This window comes from Opisthorchis viverrini, assembly GCF_000715545.1.
Source record: "Opisthorchis viverrini unplaced genomic scaffold opera_v5_581, whole genome shotgun sequence".
Classification (NCBI taxonomy): Eukaryota; Metazoa; Platyhelminthes; class Trematoda; order Opisthorchiida; family Opisthorchiidae; genus Opisthorchis; species Opisthorchis viverrini.
Genome location: NW_008752240.1, coordinates 30,716 through 48,042, shown reverse-complemented (window position 1 = coordinate 48,042; position 17,327 = coordinate 30,716). Strand labels below are relative to the sequence as shown.

At 41.2% G+C, this 17,327-nt stretch overlaps 1 protein-coding gene across 1 annotated transcript; it reads left to right on the top strand.

Moving 5' to 3' along the window:
* Positions 1-2,388: 2,388 nt before the first annotated feature.
* T265_11772 (hypothetical protein) lies at positions 2,389-10,136 on the top strand (the record flags this gene model as incomplete). The annotated part of the gene is made up of 4 exons (XM_009178526.1): positions 2,389-2,685; positions 3,477-3,611; positions 5,193-5,269; positions 9,521-10,136. 4 exons carry the CDS (start codon positions 2,389-2,391, stop codon positions 9,528-9,530), a joined length of 519 nt encoding a protein of 172 aa, XP_009176790.1.
* Between the last annotated feature and the right edge of the window lie 7,191 nt (positions 10,137-17,327).

Genomic DNA, 17,327 nt, shown 5'->3' with positions numbered 1-17,327 from the left:
CTTCTTATCTTGATCTGGGTAGTAAGAGTTGCCTGCTGTCACCACAGAAGAGGAGGGAACTGCTCCACACTTCCGGTTTTTATATATCAATGAATCGCTAATCCTTAGGTCCAGTACATCTAAAGTGCTGTGTTTGAGATACCAAGCCACTGTCGACGAGGATGACTACGTCTACCGATCCGTACATCTGCTAAATGGCTGCAATGCTAACGGATCGGCTGATAATACGGCAATATAACCTTCTGTAAATTCCTCACTGTGTCCATCACTGCAACTCATTCCTCTCAGTCAAACTTTTCCATTACTTGAAACCAATGTCTTCCGCATCTACCTCATGTAGTCAATATTCACTGACAGACGCTTACAAATTTTTGACCCTTAACATTTCGAACCAATCCTGACAAAGCTTCCACACGCGTTTTTCACCACTTGCGTTACCATATGCTCTGCGCGTATGCTCAGTATTCGCACGATGGAATTGGATTTTCGAAACCTATGACGTGTCCCTGATGGATTAAAGCAATCGGGCAACTGAGTTCAGGATACCAGTCCAAACTTTTAAGCCCCATTTAGGCATCTCGGGGTCTCAACAATGCTTGGAAACTATTCCACCAGACTTTTCCGCCAGTTGTAGTATTACTTCAGTAGGCAATTAAATTTGGTGAACTGTAAAAATATGAATGAAGACTAGAATGGTTTCTGGTTTGAGCATATATGCAACAAAATGCAACATTTTGGTGCAAAATGTTTTACTCCACTTGTAAAGGTTTTGAATTTAGGAGCATTGTGTGGCTAGTGGGCCCCGTGTGCGCGCACGTATGTCGGTTTTTACGTCGATTTGCCGTTCGTGCCGTGCTTTCTTTAGACTTGTGCCGATTGGTGCAACAACCAGACAAAAAACCCATACTCCGAGGTTTGTGTCCTTTCCATAGACGCATTTTGTACGTGTACTACCGCATTTTGTTGATAAATCTCAACGCTTCACAATTCTTGGCTTGTAATTTCGTTCGTCATTCAGTTGGGTTTCAATTAGGAGAACCAGCATCATACCTAACTCTTCTACACACCCGGTAATGGAATAATAACTGGCTGTCCTTCACTTGCCCTTGATGTATGAGATTTATTTTGGCATCGTTTTTGGCCCACCTTATTAGGCTTCCCAGAATACGTCACGTACTCTACAATACCACTGTTGAAATTTGAACAACAATCAGATGCCTGCTCTGGTACGGTGCTTTCACCTTCATCGTATTTCTTACAAAAACAATTAGATTTTCTGTTTCATATGTATTCGGGCTGGTCCTCGAAAATTTAACGTCACCATCATCTTCTTCCTCCAAACTCCGTTAATAGGCTATCAAATGAACTTGTCACTCTTGGCTCTTGTTGAAATGTGAATAAACAGATTTTGTCGCAGATTAAGGTTCCTTTCCAAAATCTACTCTCCTGGAGGACTTTGTTCGTGGGTTCTTTATTCAGTACGTTCACTTTACTTGAAATACGGATGAAATGCATGCACGAGCTACGCACTAGCGGAAGATCCGATTGGCCGGTCAGTTAACCGCATTTCGCCATACTAACCAAGAAACCCACCCACTGAACTAGTAAACTATTGTAAACTAGTAAACTAGTAAACTATTGGTAAGATCGTCAAACCAAGCAAAGCTGAACTCTCAAAGAAAGGTAACTTCATGGTATTAGGGGAAGTAAATGTCGAGCCGCTTTTCCAGCTTGAGAATTAGCTTTCGTCCACAATCAATGAAACAAATTTACTACACTTTCTGCTGCACTTTCTTCCTGTTTGCTTGATTTTTCAAGTACTACCTGGTATCTGTTGTTATAAATTGCTGACTCACACACCTTTCTGTGTATCCTCTTTGTTGGTTTCGATGTGAGTTGTTTTGCAGTGTGGCCCATGCGCATTTGGTTAGTTCTTACGCTGTTCCTGCCTTTGTGGTTTGTTGTTCTCGATCTGAATAGTGCATTTTCAGTTTTTGTCACGTTTTGGTCTGCTTTTCTCGATTTCTCTTGGCCATTTGCGCTTTCTATGTGGAAGATCAGTCGCCCTCTTATCAGTTACCAGTGAACTTAAGCAAGCTAGCAATATATCTGCATGTTTAAAATTGTTTATCCAGCCTTGACAACCACAGCGATTCAGCAGAACTCCAGTTTATTTGATGCGTTGAGAATACGTACGCTAGCTGTTCCTGTGTTATTATTCACATTAGTCTCGTTTGAACCGTCCTCTTCCTGTTCTGGCGTAGTTATTCCGGTGAAGCACACAAAAGGGGAGCATTGAACTCGAGTTTGGTTCTTATTAGAGCTCATCAGCAGTGCATGCAGCAGTGCCGGGATTTGAACTCCGGATGTCTGACATGCTAGGTGTACATGTCACCACTACTCCCCCAACGCTCGTTGGACTTATCTAAATTTTCACGTCTGAACAAGCGCACATGTTCACGCTTGAGCGATGTGATTATTGTGCCCGATTCACCGAACGACCACCCAGCAACTGTCCTGGTTGTGGCGATCGATTTACCTGCTAGTCAGGAGTTCTCAGTCAGGCAGCGTTGCACACGCTTGAAACCCACCGGGCAACTTTTTGGTTTCAGTTGCGGGGCTTTGTGGGTTTGGTATTTTTGCTCATATTCACACCACTCTTGTCTGAACGGTGTAATTGTTCCGGTGAGTCCACACCAAGCTACAAGCACTGGACTCGAGTTTCGCTCTTATTAGAGCTCATCAGCAGTGTATACGAAAGGCAGTGCTGGGATGTGAACTCCGAACATCTGGCAAGTCAGGTAAGCGTGTTATCCTATGGTTTGGATTTTTTTTACACAACTTGTTAGTTTTGAGATTCACGTATCGTAAATGAATCCGGTTTACACTGATGTCAACGAAATCAGCATTTTTAACGAGGATTCTGTTGCTAGTGAACGGGGCTTAAATCGCTTGCTCCAACAGAAGGTCGCTCCAGAGTTTCAAGGCTTACAAATTAAGTAGTTTATGGATTGGAAAATTAGTTTCAATCGAAAAAGAAATTCGCACTCGTGTTTGCGTTATGGGGAACGCTAATGCATACTAATGCCCCCTACCATAAAAAAATTCCACAGGATTATTGTAACCCAAAATTTCATCTTATATTTTCCATCTTATCTCTCCATTGAAATTCTAAGCACGCCATAAATAGATAAATATGGGTTGGATGAAAAGCAGATGAGTCACAGTACAAAACCGTCAACCGAGGTAGCGTGCTTGATGGCGTTTCGTTTCGCACTTCACGTTCTAAAAGAACGGTATATTTAGAATCGCTGCCTCATACTAAACTGATCACAAGTATTGTGAATAGCCTTAAAGATCTCAACTCGACCGTTGCAATGATCAGACTGCATACAGACTGCAATCTGTAGGACTGTTGTGCTTCCTTAGCCAGTGTATGGCAGTTTTCACTTGCAATGTTTTCCAAAGTCCGTCAGATAAAACAAATAGACAAAGCCTCAAACGCTGAAGTCCTTCGAAAAACAAATGCGTCTCATACAAAACGGAGTTTATTTTGTCAAGACTACTGTGATGAACAACCGGCTCTTGCCTCCAAAAACAACCCGTCTATAGTGAGTAAAGAAGGTGACGTATAATCGACGTACCCTGATGATCACTGGCTTGTAGATGAATGTGTGAACTGTGCCTTCTATTTTGAATCAAACAGAACCTTGTGAATACTCAAAGAGTTCATGACACGGTACCCTTACACTTAAAAAGCAAGCAAACGCCAGACAAAACTTGATGCTAACTGTTTCCCCCATGTCACCTAGGGTTGAGATAAAATTTGTTTGGAAAGAAAAAATTTGTGTCAAGATAGGCTAGCGCTTCTTTTTGTTTTTTGACCAATTTTACCGAAGGGACAAGTCATCGATCAAGGCAGAAGAAGCAACAGTGCTGGTTTGGACAAGTTAATGAAGTTGACTAAGGGTCAGCTGAATCTCTCGTTTGTGATGTTCTCAGGCAACTGAATTAGCTGCACCAGGTCACCTCATGTTTCAATCGCTACAATATTCGAAATATCGCGACACATGTATATATTTGTAATGTACTACTCATAAGGTTGCTGACGGATTTTCAATCCGCCGATAGCCCACGACCGGTTTCACCCTTTTTTGGGGCTCATCAGGTAGGAGCAGTCCCCGGGTTTCCGTCAAATTTATGTTCTACTTGAAACAAAATTGCACGAAATTAGCAAATATACACTCGTTTGCAAATAAATTTGGTTTATCGAGAGACTCACCTGGAACCCAGCTGAAACCGGTCGTGGGCTGTCGAGGGATTTTCAGCAACCTTATGAGTAGTACATTACAAAAATTAACTAAGGGTCATTCGAGACACCTAGAATGTATATGTGCATATGGACTTGTTCAGTTACTTGGTTTCCTTCTACATATCTGAGAATTTAATGGCCTTTTTGTCCATTTTTTATCATTTTATCTGATCAACAGCCCCAGCTGCGTCGGAAAACTACCCTTACAGATCTTCATTCAAAGCGCACACGCAAATAATAAAATCAATAGTCCTTCAACTCAGAATTCCGACTTTAAAAGAATTCAGTGAAAAGCGCTTAACAAATGGTCAAGTTAATGTTCAATCCGGTCATCAAATTTTCATTGGCCTTACTGTGCTAGACAGTTCCGTTAATCGGCAGTAATGTTTGTAAGACAGCTAAAAGCTTTCAGAGACCCACACCCAACCCGATGAATACGATGCCGCCATGAGCACTGTCAAATTTTTGTGTCACTCCGTGTATTAGCAACACATTTGAAAAATGTTGCAAAGAGTCTGAGAATATATGTTTCAAAATACCACTTGACCCGGTTCACCAGAGAAAGCATGTAGATACCTGTCTCGTAGCCGCTTTCCGATTCACTCCAGACCTATGTGGTTCCATCTAGTTTCGGCAGGTCGGCCGCGCTATAAAACTGGTTTTGAGTTTCTTTGAAAACAGACTATCAATTGACTTAATGAGCAAGAGTGACTAAAATGTACTCCATCCTTACAGGCTCACTCTTGATTGTTTATTTCGCCCCATCATTAGGTAAAGTTGCAATCAACAAATTGCTTAGTTTTCCTATCCTTCTCAGTGTGTAAAATTTGTAAAACGTTCCATGAGCTGTGAATTTCTAATATTTTATCTTCGGTTTCAGCTATTACATGTTACACGTGCGAACGTTGTGGCCTTTTGGAAGATACCGAAACAAAAGATGACTGTGTCAGCTGTAAAGTAAGTCGTATATTGACTCTGCCAGCGGGATGTTTAGCTCTTTTGGTATTTTTGCCGTAATGTCTTCGCCTATTGCTATAGTGCATTCCTTGAGTAGAAACGGTCAACATTCCATCTAATTTTTGTTTGAAAATTCCACATTCTTAATTATGCTGCGCTACAGAGGGGCAACCTAAGAAAATATCTCACAAAGGTAATCAAACCTCCGCCAGATAACGAAAGAATGAAAAAGAAAGCGTTCATCTGTAGCACCCTTCCGGTGCCTAGCTGCCATGCTACCCGAAGGAAGCACGAGGGCTGGGATACTGCCAGGTCGTCCAAGCCTAGACAGGAGAAGTCGAGAGGCGGAGGTCGGATTCAAACCAGGGACCTTCCGGTCAGTAAATTCGCGCTCCAACCACTTGGGCTTTCTTGCCCCAAACAGAGCGCATTAAACTGAGAAAAACCCTCCCATCAGTTTTTGTTCCGGAATAGATCGATCTTAGGCTGATAAAATCACGTGAGTATTTACACTCAAAGGATTAGGGTTCTTAATTTTTTAAATACAAAATTGCCTGCAATCTTTAATCCCAACTAGTCAGTTGTAGGTGGATTAAGGATTTATTGATGCCTCTCATAAATTTCTGTTGTACGAAGAGCTGAGCTGTGCAGTGTGACCGCAAATGTTTCTTCAGTACTCGTGGGGAAATCATTCGTGCGTCCATGTGTAGCGGTGCGTCAGTGACACGCCACGTATGGCCCCGTTCGCTGTAGAATTACGCTCTACCATTCACCGACGCACCAATGTTGTCACCCCGATTGTTGGTGAAGCGTTTGCTGCCAACCTGCTTAGCCTGGCGAACGACCCGAAGGCTATCTTTGTGATCTCTACCACTAAACTTCTCTTCAACATCAAGTAGTCTTTCTGTCCCGTCGCAATCATCTAAATGAGCTCCCACTTTTGTGTGAACTAGCCGTCAACACCGATCCAAAAGGAAAATAGCTATATGAAATAAGAGCCATTTCGACAGACATTCTATTAACATATTGCTTAAAAATATTGACGTGGGGTTCCCCCAAAATATGAGTGCGTAATAATTGCCTAAGTTGCTGCATTCATTCTGGATACTGGTTGGTTTGGCTTGGAAGAAAGGAACGCTTAGCCTAAGCCAGAGTCCCGTCAAGAAAGAGCTTAGCATTTATTGTTCTAACTCTTTTCATACTGTGATCCCCTATCACTGAACACAGTACTGTTTTTAGAGATCTTGTGATAGCTAGTTCAAACTACCTCAGACAAGGATAATCTGGTCTTGTTCGGAACTTATTAGATGTTACTGTTATAAGCACAGTGATTAAAGGATTCTTGTTTGTTGTCTCCGTAGAGTGATACTAGTTAGAAAATGAATTGCGGAGACTTGCATGGTAAACGGCTTACTGTCTTAGGGCACCAGCACAACCTCTGAAAATGTTGGGTGCATTTCAAACTTCAATCAGAACAGTGGCGACAGCCTTGTAGTAATCATTCCTAACGGTTCCCACACTGTTGCGTGTACTTTGATTAGAAATGAAACGCATTCAGTTAATTTATAGTAACACCTATTGAGGAAAATCAAACAATCAATGGTGCAAGTGCCAGCAACTGGCGTGTTTCTGGTAGGTCATACCACTCTCCCTTTCTTCTCCTTCCTTTCATTATATCATTTAAATGAACTAGTGACGATTCGTGCCAGTGCAGCACTAATGTTTCCCGCCTGAGATGCCGCCAGAAGTGATGCCGATGACGACAATAAGTAAAAAGAAACAAAATGGTCCCCAGTTACATGATATTTTTCTCTACCATCGGAGGTGTCATACTTAAACGTTATGCGTCAAGTGCTGCCGGATGGACAGGACATATTTAAAGAGATTATGATATGTCCGATAGCACTGACATAAGTTCAGATGAATGAAGCCAAGATGCAAGGGAGGAAATCAAGTGAACGACAAAAACTTGTAGAGGAACAAGCCGTGCTACAAGGAACTGTGTATGGACTGGCAAACAAAAGGCACATGTCGCTGTTTTCATTGCACTTTATTTTTGACTGGAAGCTTGCCTGAGGTTTCAAAGTTCATTAAGCAATGAGAGATACATTTCCTGCGGTAAGTTACTCCTCAATTGTATGCGCAGTACTACGTGAATTCATATGCCACAATTTGTAACCCCCAACGAAAATAACGGTAAGCAGGGGCAGCACTACAATTGAAAAATTTTCACTCTGAGTATCATTTTTGGTGATGTTGCTCTCTGGTCCGCTTCAACCGTCTTTTTTTAGTATGTTGTGCTGCGGCCTTATCGCCGATCTATCCGGCAAACTTTGTTGTGGCAAACACTCGTATAATATGCCTAAAAATTAAGCAACATGACTGCGAAAAATGAACCTCTGAAATACCGAAGGATTTCAGGCATAATGCAGTGAGCATTTAAGAGGCCGTGAATAGAGCAGAACAAATTGTACACAAGGAGGTTTACAATGCAAGTAATAACAGTCACGAAAGCAAAGCCGATCAGAGTGGAGATAGCAAATGATAGAAGCGGTGTTATTCAGCTCATTTAAATGTTTGAATAAAGATGATCGGCTGATACTTAAGCACGAGGAACCTATTTAAAACGATATAGATGGAGGCAACAAATCTCATGGGTATCCATGCCGTTTGTTATTGTTCGACAGCCTTTGGGCACAACAGTGCACTGGAATAAGCAGTACTGACAATCGATTTCGCAACAGTTTGTATTGCCTAACTAAAAGAAATCTTCTACAGAAAATCAACTTTATGCTCTGTTAAGCGAACACCTTTCAAACTCTGTCCAAATATTAGAACCACGCGGACTCCTTTAGGTGGTAATTTAAATGCATATTTGGGAATTACTAAATGCCAAGTGTTACGATTTGCTGAGTCAATTTCAAAAACAAAGCGTATATTAACGAATTCCTGGCAGAGGAAAGTGGGAAAATCTACATCAAAGTTTTGCAGCAAGTGTTTGTCAAATGTCGGCGGTTAGGCATTTATGAAACCATTAGATGGGACACATGGAAGTGAGACTGATTCGCCCCAAACACTTTCTTTCAGATGACTGGCGTTGACATATGCTCTGAAAGTGACAATGTAAACGGATATTAATGACAATCAATTAGTTGGATGTCACAGGAATCATCGGAGTAGTAGCCATTCAAGACGCGTTTCATGTTATTTATGTTGAGTCTTGGTAACATGTCAACAACCCAACCGATCATAAGAATTTGGCGTTGTTGTGTGCCACGCGAGGCACGCCTGTAGCATATAGTGGACTTAGTTCATCTTGTGCTGACTTCTGAGAAAACGTTGGACCTGGAAAGCAGACCAAAAACGAAATATGGTGAACGCAAATTTCCCATTAATACTGCGTATATGGTCCCTGTGCCGTAAGATCGGTGTCAACGGCCTTGTTCATTTGTCGCAAATAGTAGCAAATACAATGTCGTGCATAATTTATCAGAACTGGTCCTTGGGGTACTGTGTATTGTTACCGAAGCATAGTCACTATTTGACTGCAAAGACAATAAAACCCACTAAACTGTGTATTCCTACTATGCGCTTTTAACTTCAAAATGTCTCGGAAGTTTGCTGTAAACGTTCGGGTAAACACCTCTCTAAACTAACGACAGCTCAAAACTAACGGGATTTATTCGAGATTTTCTGGGAAAGTATGCAATCCTTTAACGTGTAATTTATGAAATGCATAACTGTCAAGTTTCACAATGCGTTCACTAGTAAAATTATTTGCAATTGACACGTTTAGCTGATTGTATTTTGCGTTGCATTTTGGGGCATTGAACTGTGCAGTTAGCCTGACACCAATTCATTCTTTTACTTAGATCATAGAAATACTTGCGTTCCATTTAAAAAAACTCTCTACACTGGAGAATAGTTTTAACGAATTTGGAGATGAGAACCACAAAATCGGTACGACCTCCCTCAAAGCGGCTGCATCTTTTTGAATGTACTAGTGGTCGCATAATAGTAGGATTTGTTTCTTTCGTTCCTGTTAGAACTAATCCATGTGTTTTTTTCCAATGACGATCTAGCTACGTTTCTCGGATGTGACAATTCATCGTCCTATTAATTTTTAGTTAAGTCGCCAGTTAAAGCACATGTTTAGAAGTGTGTACTATGAAATTCCAAATATCTCATTTGTAGCGTATTTTTCCAGTCCAGTAACAACGAATAATTTTACATTCCCATCCTACCAAACAGACTACCATGATGCTTCAAAACGGACATATTGTCGCCCCGTATAGGAGATGTTCAGCCAACCCATGTGAACCAAAAGCACAAGTGGTGGGCAGCGCGTTTTTCATGTTTACGTGCTGTAACGATGATTTGTGCAACAACGAAGTCCCGAAGAACAGATACAAAGAGGTGACGTTATGAGGAAAACAATGTCGTTGTGTTAAATCTGTGGCTTCTGCAATTTTGTAACAAATAAAATACTTGATAAAGACCAACTTCTGATTGGGTAGAAATACATTTTAGGAATAGAACCCACGAAGGTACATTCTGTACACGGTGTAGCCCGGGTCATTATATTTTTAAAAGGAATTATTCTAGCATTAGGCTGCTAGCACCAGACTCTATTTGGTCAGACACAGTTGAACTGTTTTAAACGTTTTCGCAGCCATGCTATTCAGCTTGAATTCACGACATACTGTTTACTTCAGAGGAAAAGAAAGAAGTCTTTTTAGTAAGCCCGTGCATCTTGAAACTCTTATCGATTTCTTTTGCTGAACGATATATTTTGGCTCACTGCAGTGCAAATGGAGATAGATCACATATGTAGCGTCATTCTGAAGACTTTTAGCGTAGACATTTCTTCTGTCGGCTGAGAAAACTTGCACGAGCTTTCGGCGTAAACATTATATAGCACTACGCGGGCACATTTGTGGAAACCCTCAGTGTGATCTTTATGTTTAAGGCCCTCATTGAGATCCGTTTTCTAAAGGAAACTTCAGAACGCCTTTCTCAACAAAACTTACTGGGCATTTGTATGCACACATTTAAAATTACAGACAACCGTTGATCCATGAAAAAAGTATGATCAAAATATCTTGACAAAAACACTCATTTGCATTCCAATTTGAGGACTCTGTCTACCTAATGAGCCCCAAGGAGGGCAAAACCGATCGTGGGTTGTCGAAGGGTTCTCGACAACCTTCAGAGTAGCATCCTTCGTGAAAAAAGGCCACCATGCTTGTCTCAGTTGCCTGTAGCGAAAGCTTTCAAAGCCGATATTTCTTTTTTCTGGGAATCTCCAAAATAGAAGAACAGTTAAGAGAGACCATTCTTGCAGCAGGGAATTCTCCAATCACGCAGTCTTTCTCCAGGTATAAGAAGTAATCACAAACATGAGTATTTGTTCTCAACTGTACGATTTTCAGAATTTCTATAAAATGAAGCATCGCAATAGAAATATTCATTGTTTTGAACTTGCTAGATTTTGACAGTATACAACGTCTGTTTCTGAATTAGTCCGTGGCAGCAATTCCTTCTCACACACACTTTCGATGTAATGTTGCAGACGGACTGTCGGGATGAACATTTTACGCAGCAGCAATAGAGCCGGAAAAACTGAAAACTATTTTTCAGAGTATAAGAACTCAGCATTCTTGATCTGAACTATGTTTGCCTTCCATTGTCTTCCACACTCTAACCTAGTTGTTTCACCGCTATTGTTGAGAATATTACGTACTTATTCGGAGAGGTAGTGTACTCATCGCTGACACACCCACGACAGTGATGTAAACAAATGTCACCTGTTTCACTTGTGAGGCGAGTTTGTTCTAATAGCTAACAGGCGTGAACTATGTCAGGTAAAAATACTCAACCAAGGCTGAGCCGTTGGTAAACAGGTCTTTTGTCTTACCATAACATCTTTATACATTATCTGCATCCGGTGTTTTTTTACTTTGTTTTCAAGCAAGCTCAGCTGTCATATGTGTACCTCTGTGTCACCTGTACCTCTATGTACCTCGGTCTATGGATAATAAATACTGTTGTGCCGCCGTAATTATTGTTTCTTTCGCAAGTGCACCATAGCGACAAAATGTGTATTTGATTGCGATGGAAGCAAACCTGAAATTAGAATGATCAGGAAAACATCAATCATGCCGCCGGTGCTGCTGTCAAATGTGATTTCATACTTGGAAATTAACTTCTCGTAGTGGAACTTTTGAGTGTACTATGCCAATCAGATGGGTAAATCGGTATCCGTGTCATGGAGGCAAAGGTATTGAATTTTTCAGTATTCCGATGAAATATCATAAAGATTGCTGACACGTCATTCACACTTATTACATTGAGCTCTGAAATAGGCATCTGGAAGCAAGCACAAATATAGACTAACCTCTCTGAGGTTGATTTTTGCGGCTTTTATCGTCCAGTTAAAGTGGTAACAGGAAATATAAGGAAATATGTTTTGTGATCTTTAAGCAGTTTGCCGATAAGGGACACAAGACACAAGTATTAATGAGAATTTACAGAAACCGAGTCAAATTGCTACTGTTTACAATTGTCATAACCATCAATAGTTCTATTTTGATCTTATGTGAATTGGAAAATAAACTACTATATCTCACCAGACCACAGAATGCCTCACGTAAATTCCAGTAAGCCCACTAGGCACGCTTCATACGCGTTCAAACAAAACTCCCCTCTTGTGATACAACTCAAGAGTGTCCTCAGGGCTGCATACCAGAGCTGACGGTCACAGGTGAGGACTTCGTTTGTCGATAAAACCATCCAACTAGAACACTGACAGGTGGACGCTAAAGGGTCGCTCTAGTATAATCACACTCAATGAGCGAAGCAGGACTACGGTGTGCGGTGATGACAGGGTGGAAAACGAAGGTCATCCATGATTCCACAAGAGCGCATGCTACACATCATGTGGAGATGTTTTTCACTGAAGCTGTCTAAGGCCATCAGGGGAACGGCTGACAGCCTAAAGCAGTTGGATGGAGAGAAAAGCCCACAACCTTGCAAAAGCTGTGCACAGTATCATACTCTAGAGCGAAAGCGTAAAGCCTTTCGAAGGAAGTGTAGAATGAAATGAAAGATCTTATTTGTGAAACACAGTGCTGGATCAAAAAATCCAATCCATTCTGAATAGACGGAAGTACTTGTGAGCTGAGGAACACAAAATTATGGTACTATTCGTTGTGAGCTCACTGTTCACACATATTCCATATCGCTGTGGTCGGATATTCATTGGGTTTCAAGCGGTCTTCTAAAAGCCACTGTATCTGCGAGCTGTCTAACCTCTGCCTGGACATAAAATTTGAGCCAAACGGAAAATAGTACAAAAAATGAAGACAGGACGAATGAAGGATATATTTTGCTTTCACTATTGTCCACAAGTGTAATTTGTACCAAACAAGCCAGCTATTGAAGGACTTTCTTGCGCGTTGATCGAATTCCAAACCATCCTAGCAACCAGCCTACCTCGAAAAATACAGGTGGTTTGATACACAGTGCAACACAGTGCACAGTGCACGAAATCCAGGGTCAAAAAGGAAAAACGTTTATATATAGTCTTCTGAGGAAACAGTCATCCAAGCAAATTCATCCAAAGGGCTTAAAAAGGAACAAATTATTCGTCTAAAAGACAATAACGAAGCATATAAGTAGCACACCTCTACATGAAGAACATAGCTGAATATCTAAGCGCCATTTTATTGTGTTAGTCGGAAAACTCAAGAAAAGTCATACAAATGTACCTTGCAAAACCAGAATTTGAAATAGGAAGGATAACGTTATTTTCGAAGTTCAGTGCAAGGAGTGCAGGATGAACATGAATGTTGTCATCTGCCAGACTGTCCTCAAAAAACACGATCGATTCAAGCGAGACCAAATTACAAGCGTAAGGTTGTGGTGGGATGGTAATCAGCCGAGATATCAGTCGCCAAACAGGTCAGTCCGATTTATCGGCCTCTTATACGAAGAAAGCTCTGAACTCTTAAACTTAAAACTGCACAAAAAACTAGAAGAACCTGTAGCTCGAAAGAACGTCGACGCAAACAAGTCAGTCATAGGAAACTAAAGGAAGTACTAAAACGTACTGAACCTGTCGTATGCTTATAAGTCCGACCGCGTGGAAAGCGAATTCCCAAATGGATTAATCAAATCATGTGGAAGCCAGACTTTCAAGTCCATTTACATTGTATACATCAACTCATCTCTAGCGACAATATAGGTGCAACCGTATGTGGAGGAAATATTCAGTCAGAAGCGCATTGTCTTGGTCTCACATGGAAACGAAACTTTTACAAAATAATTACGATGTTGATCAGCAGCCAATTAGCACAACATTTCAATTATCTACTCCATATTTTCATATGTTTCGAAGTGTTCCATGATGTGTTCTTAAAAAGCAAGCTTCCTTTCCTTAATCTGTGAACACTTAATTCTTTCGTAAGTGCTCAATCCGGAGGTCACTTATTTGTCGACTCAGCAATCAGAGTCGTAACGTAAACAAGCATTTTGCCAGTTTCGTTCAATTCTAATTTTTGTCATAGAATTGGAGGAGAAACCTAGTTCGTGCTTCCTACAAATAACTGACCACTACAAAAAAAACCTATATAGATTTCTGCATGAAATTATGGAGCTCCTTGCCAGAAATGCTGCAGCCGCTAGTTCGTGTTCCTACAAATAACTGACCACTACGAAAAAAACCTATATAGATTTCTGCATGAAATTATGGAGCTCCTTGCCAGAAATGCTGCAGCCGATCTAAGAGTTCTGGCAGCCCCAATTTTCCTAACGGATGCATTAAACCGTTTATCCGAAAGATGAGTTTGCTTCCCCGTACCCTAATATTTTTTCGTACTAATACAGTGCAGAGCAGTAATTGTCTGAGACAAAGTCAGTCCACATGACATTATCCGATAATATGAAAGTATGACGTCGTGTATTGCATGCTAACAGTTGTCAGTGCCCGTTCCTGTGAGAACTTCTGGCTATGAAAATGCCACTGTTCTTCGTATACACAAAACCATTACTTTACGACAGATGAAATAACTAAATTCTTCGCCTACTTCATTTGCCAGAAATTTCAACTGCCGATTGCTAGGCTCACACATTTATACTACATAACACCAGGCGGCAACACATTATCCGGGGTTATCACAGGTAGGCTTCGATACCAAGCATCCCCAAATGTGTTTTCCTGAAACAGCCCAGATGGAATAAATTCCAAAGCTGTTAAGGCAACCGTTTTTGACGATAAGCAATGTGGGGTATTCAGAAGTGTTGGCTCCCGGCGCACGGTTTTCACCGGCAAACTCCTTGCACATACGCCTGCAATCCAAAATGAGCATAAGGGCGTGAGTGCACATTGTTCTAAAGGCGACAGTTGTCGCCTCCCTAGTAGCATTCGGGTCGCTGAGCTCTCCAGGCCTTTGTGAACGCAGTGGGAGTGTAAAAAATTCACTCATAATTTATTGACGCTGACACATGCAGCGGGACTTGGTGCATGCCCTCCGTAACACAGGCACTTCCAAAACGGGACCCATAATATATTGCTCAAAAATATCGCCTGTAAGCTAAAATGCATCCAACTGCGTAAAATCTCAGCAGCACAGACTCAAGTGTTTATAAACTTTTCGCTAAGTTACGACTAAAAAACTAAAAATATTAGACTATACTGCATCAGATGGCGGTAAATCCAAGCGTTGGATGACATGCCACACAGAATGTAATAGAACTTCCATAGAATAAACACTTTTCGGAGAATCGTTATCCAAGTTCTACGCATTATGGTGGACTTTTTGATTAGACCAAGAATCCAGACGTGGTGAACATGTGCGCAAGCCACCCACTGGGAGGGGGCGAAAACAGTTTTCAATTTTTCAGTTTGCACAGCGTTATTGATGTTGAGACCGTTGGAGTTGATGTGACCAATCTTACTACGAGTTCCAGTGGGTCGGCAATGATAACGAAATGTCAACTGCGAGATCTCTCAAGTCATTGTGTTTACTAATTTTATTTTGACTAAACGTGTCAAAACCAGAAGAGTCAGTGATAATCTTTCTCCTTCAGTGCAATAGGCTAATAACAAACTTCCTAATGTGAATGGCATGGCAAGTGGGTTTACGAAACAGTTTGTGTACAACAGTCTAGATTGTGCAGCAGAGTAAACTTTGGAGACAACCTTAATCCCAATACATTATGCATACAATCAAAATCCTCTGGTTTATCCCAAAGCTTGATGTGTCCAAATATCCGATATCTTTTCTAATAGCTTAATCATAACGCTACGAAACAAACCGCCTCCGTGTAGGTTCGTCTCACTACATTTCAGCTAATGGGAAACAGTATCCCATTCGTCTAAATTTCCCGATCTAAAGTAGCCACCTTTTTGTGGTGGATGATCCTCAACGCCACAATAAACCTGCGGTCCACACGAGATGGAACTGTGGTGAACATTGACTCTATTCTATTCATTCAGTTTATTGTATTTTTATATGCCTTTGTTTTACGATGCGATTGAAGGTACGCCCGCGATATTCGAGAATATACGATATTCATTCGTCCATATTCGGACTTCTATACTACGCGTACATTCGGTAGTTAAGATACCTACCACTATTCTAATTATCACAGGAACTCAGTTCCAAACGGCTGAACTAGCATTGAAAGGATAACGGGAAGCAGCTCAACAAAAAGGAGCAGCTATTTATACCACAAGTAATCGTGTTACAAGGCGGTCTGGATGAAAAGCCGTGGTGTGTTCTGCGATAGGACTATGACGCTCTTCCTTCAGGTAAAAAACAAGTTTACAACAACAAGTAAACAACAGGTCCCTACCGAAATGGTCGTTGGTCCTCAAACTGCATACTGTTTCCCTCAACGGTCGATCGTAAATGTTGGTTTATTATTCAGACAGGGTGAAAAAAACTTATCTAAATCCAAAGGACTAAGTGGTGTTCAAAAGTGCTTCTTGCGCGCAGCCGCACCGGCAGTCAGACAGCTGTGGCACATTTCCCAGCGTCAAAACAGATTCTCACGACCAGGTGGGCAGGATTGTCCAGATTATAACTCGGGGAATAGTCACTCAAAATGAGCCCTACGGGCTTTCGCCTCTGGGTTAATCCGTTTGAGTTAGATGCTAAGGGAAGCTTGCCTAAGCAAAACAAAGTTTTCGTACCATCCTCCGGGTCACACTTTTGAACCACAGACTTGAACTAGATTACATCAACTAAACTTCCTGCTTCCATCTTGGTAACCTGTACCTTTACTGCACCTTCTTTGCTGACTACTCACCGCAAATTACTCACCCAAGTTCTAATTCATGTAGCAGTCAAGACTGCCGCTGGCTATTCGCACAATGAGATAACAACTTTTGCCGATGATTCCTTGTTGCCAGTGGTGCACGCTAATTATTTGCTAAACATCGTGAACGTTGTCTGGCAACTTACAGAGTTTTTTCTTACAGGTTCCGAGTTATGCTAGAAAGTCCTTCGGGTTCATCGATCTTAACCGAGGCATGCGATTCATGCACAAGCCAGCATTCTGATTGGTTAGTTATGCACAAGCCAGGAAGCGCGCGCGTTCAAATTGCATTTGTGCACAAGCCAAGAAAAAACAAGTTAAATGGTTGAAGCGTATAAACCAAGGAAAGATGGACTGTCAGTGCAAGCGAGAAAATAGCCTGGAACAATTTTAATGATTTATTGCAGGATACCTCTGCTTCTATGCGTGAAATACTTGCCATAGTACGTTTATAAAATAAAAAATCTTAACATCACAGAATTCATCCGCGAACCTTAACGTATCCATCGAACCGCCTTTATTCACACAACTTTCTTCTGTTTACCCACATCATTTCTTGCAATCAAAGCTTGGGAGGAACTCGACATTTGTGTTTTAGGAAATCTCGATTCAAACTTGACTATAGTCATGGATATGTAACCATAGTCAAAACTTCGCACTCGGAACGTTAAGTTGCTTTCATCTTGGTGAATCATTTTTAGTGCTACATATGACTCAGCAAAAGCAGTAGCATCCT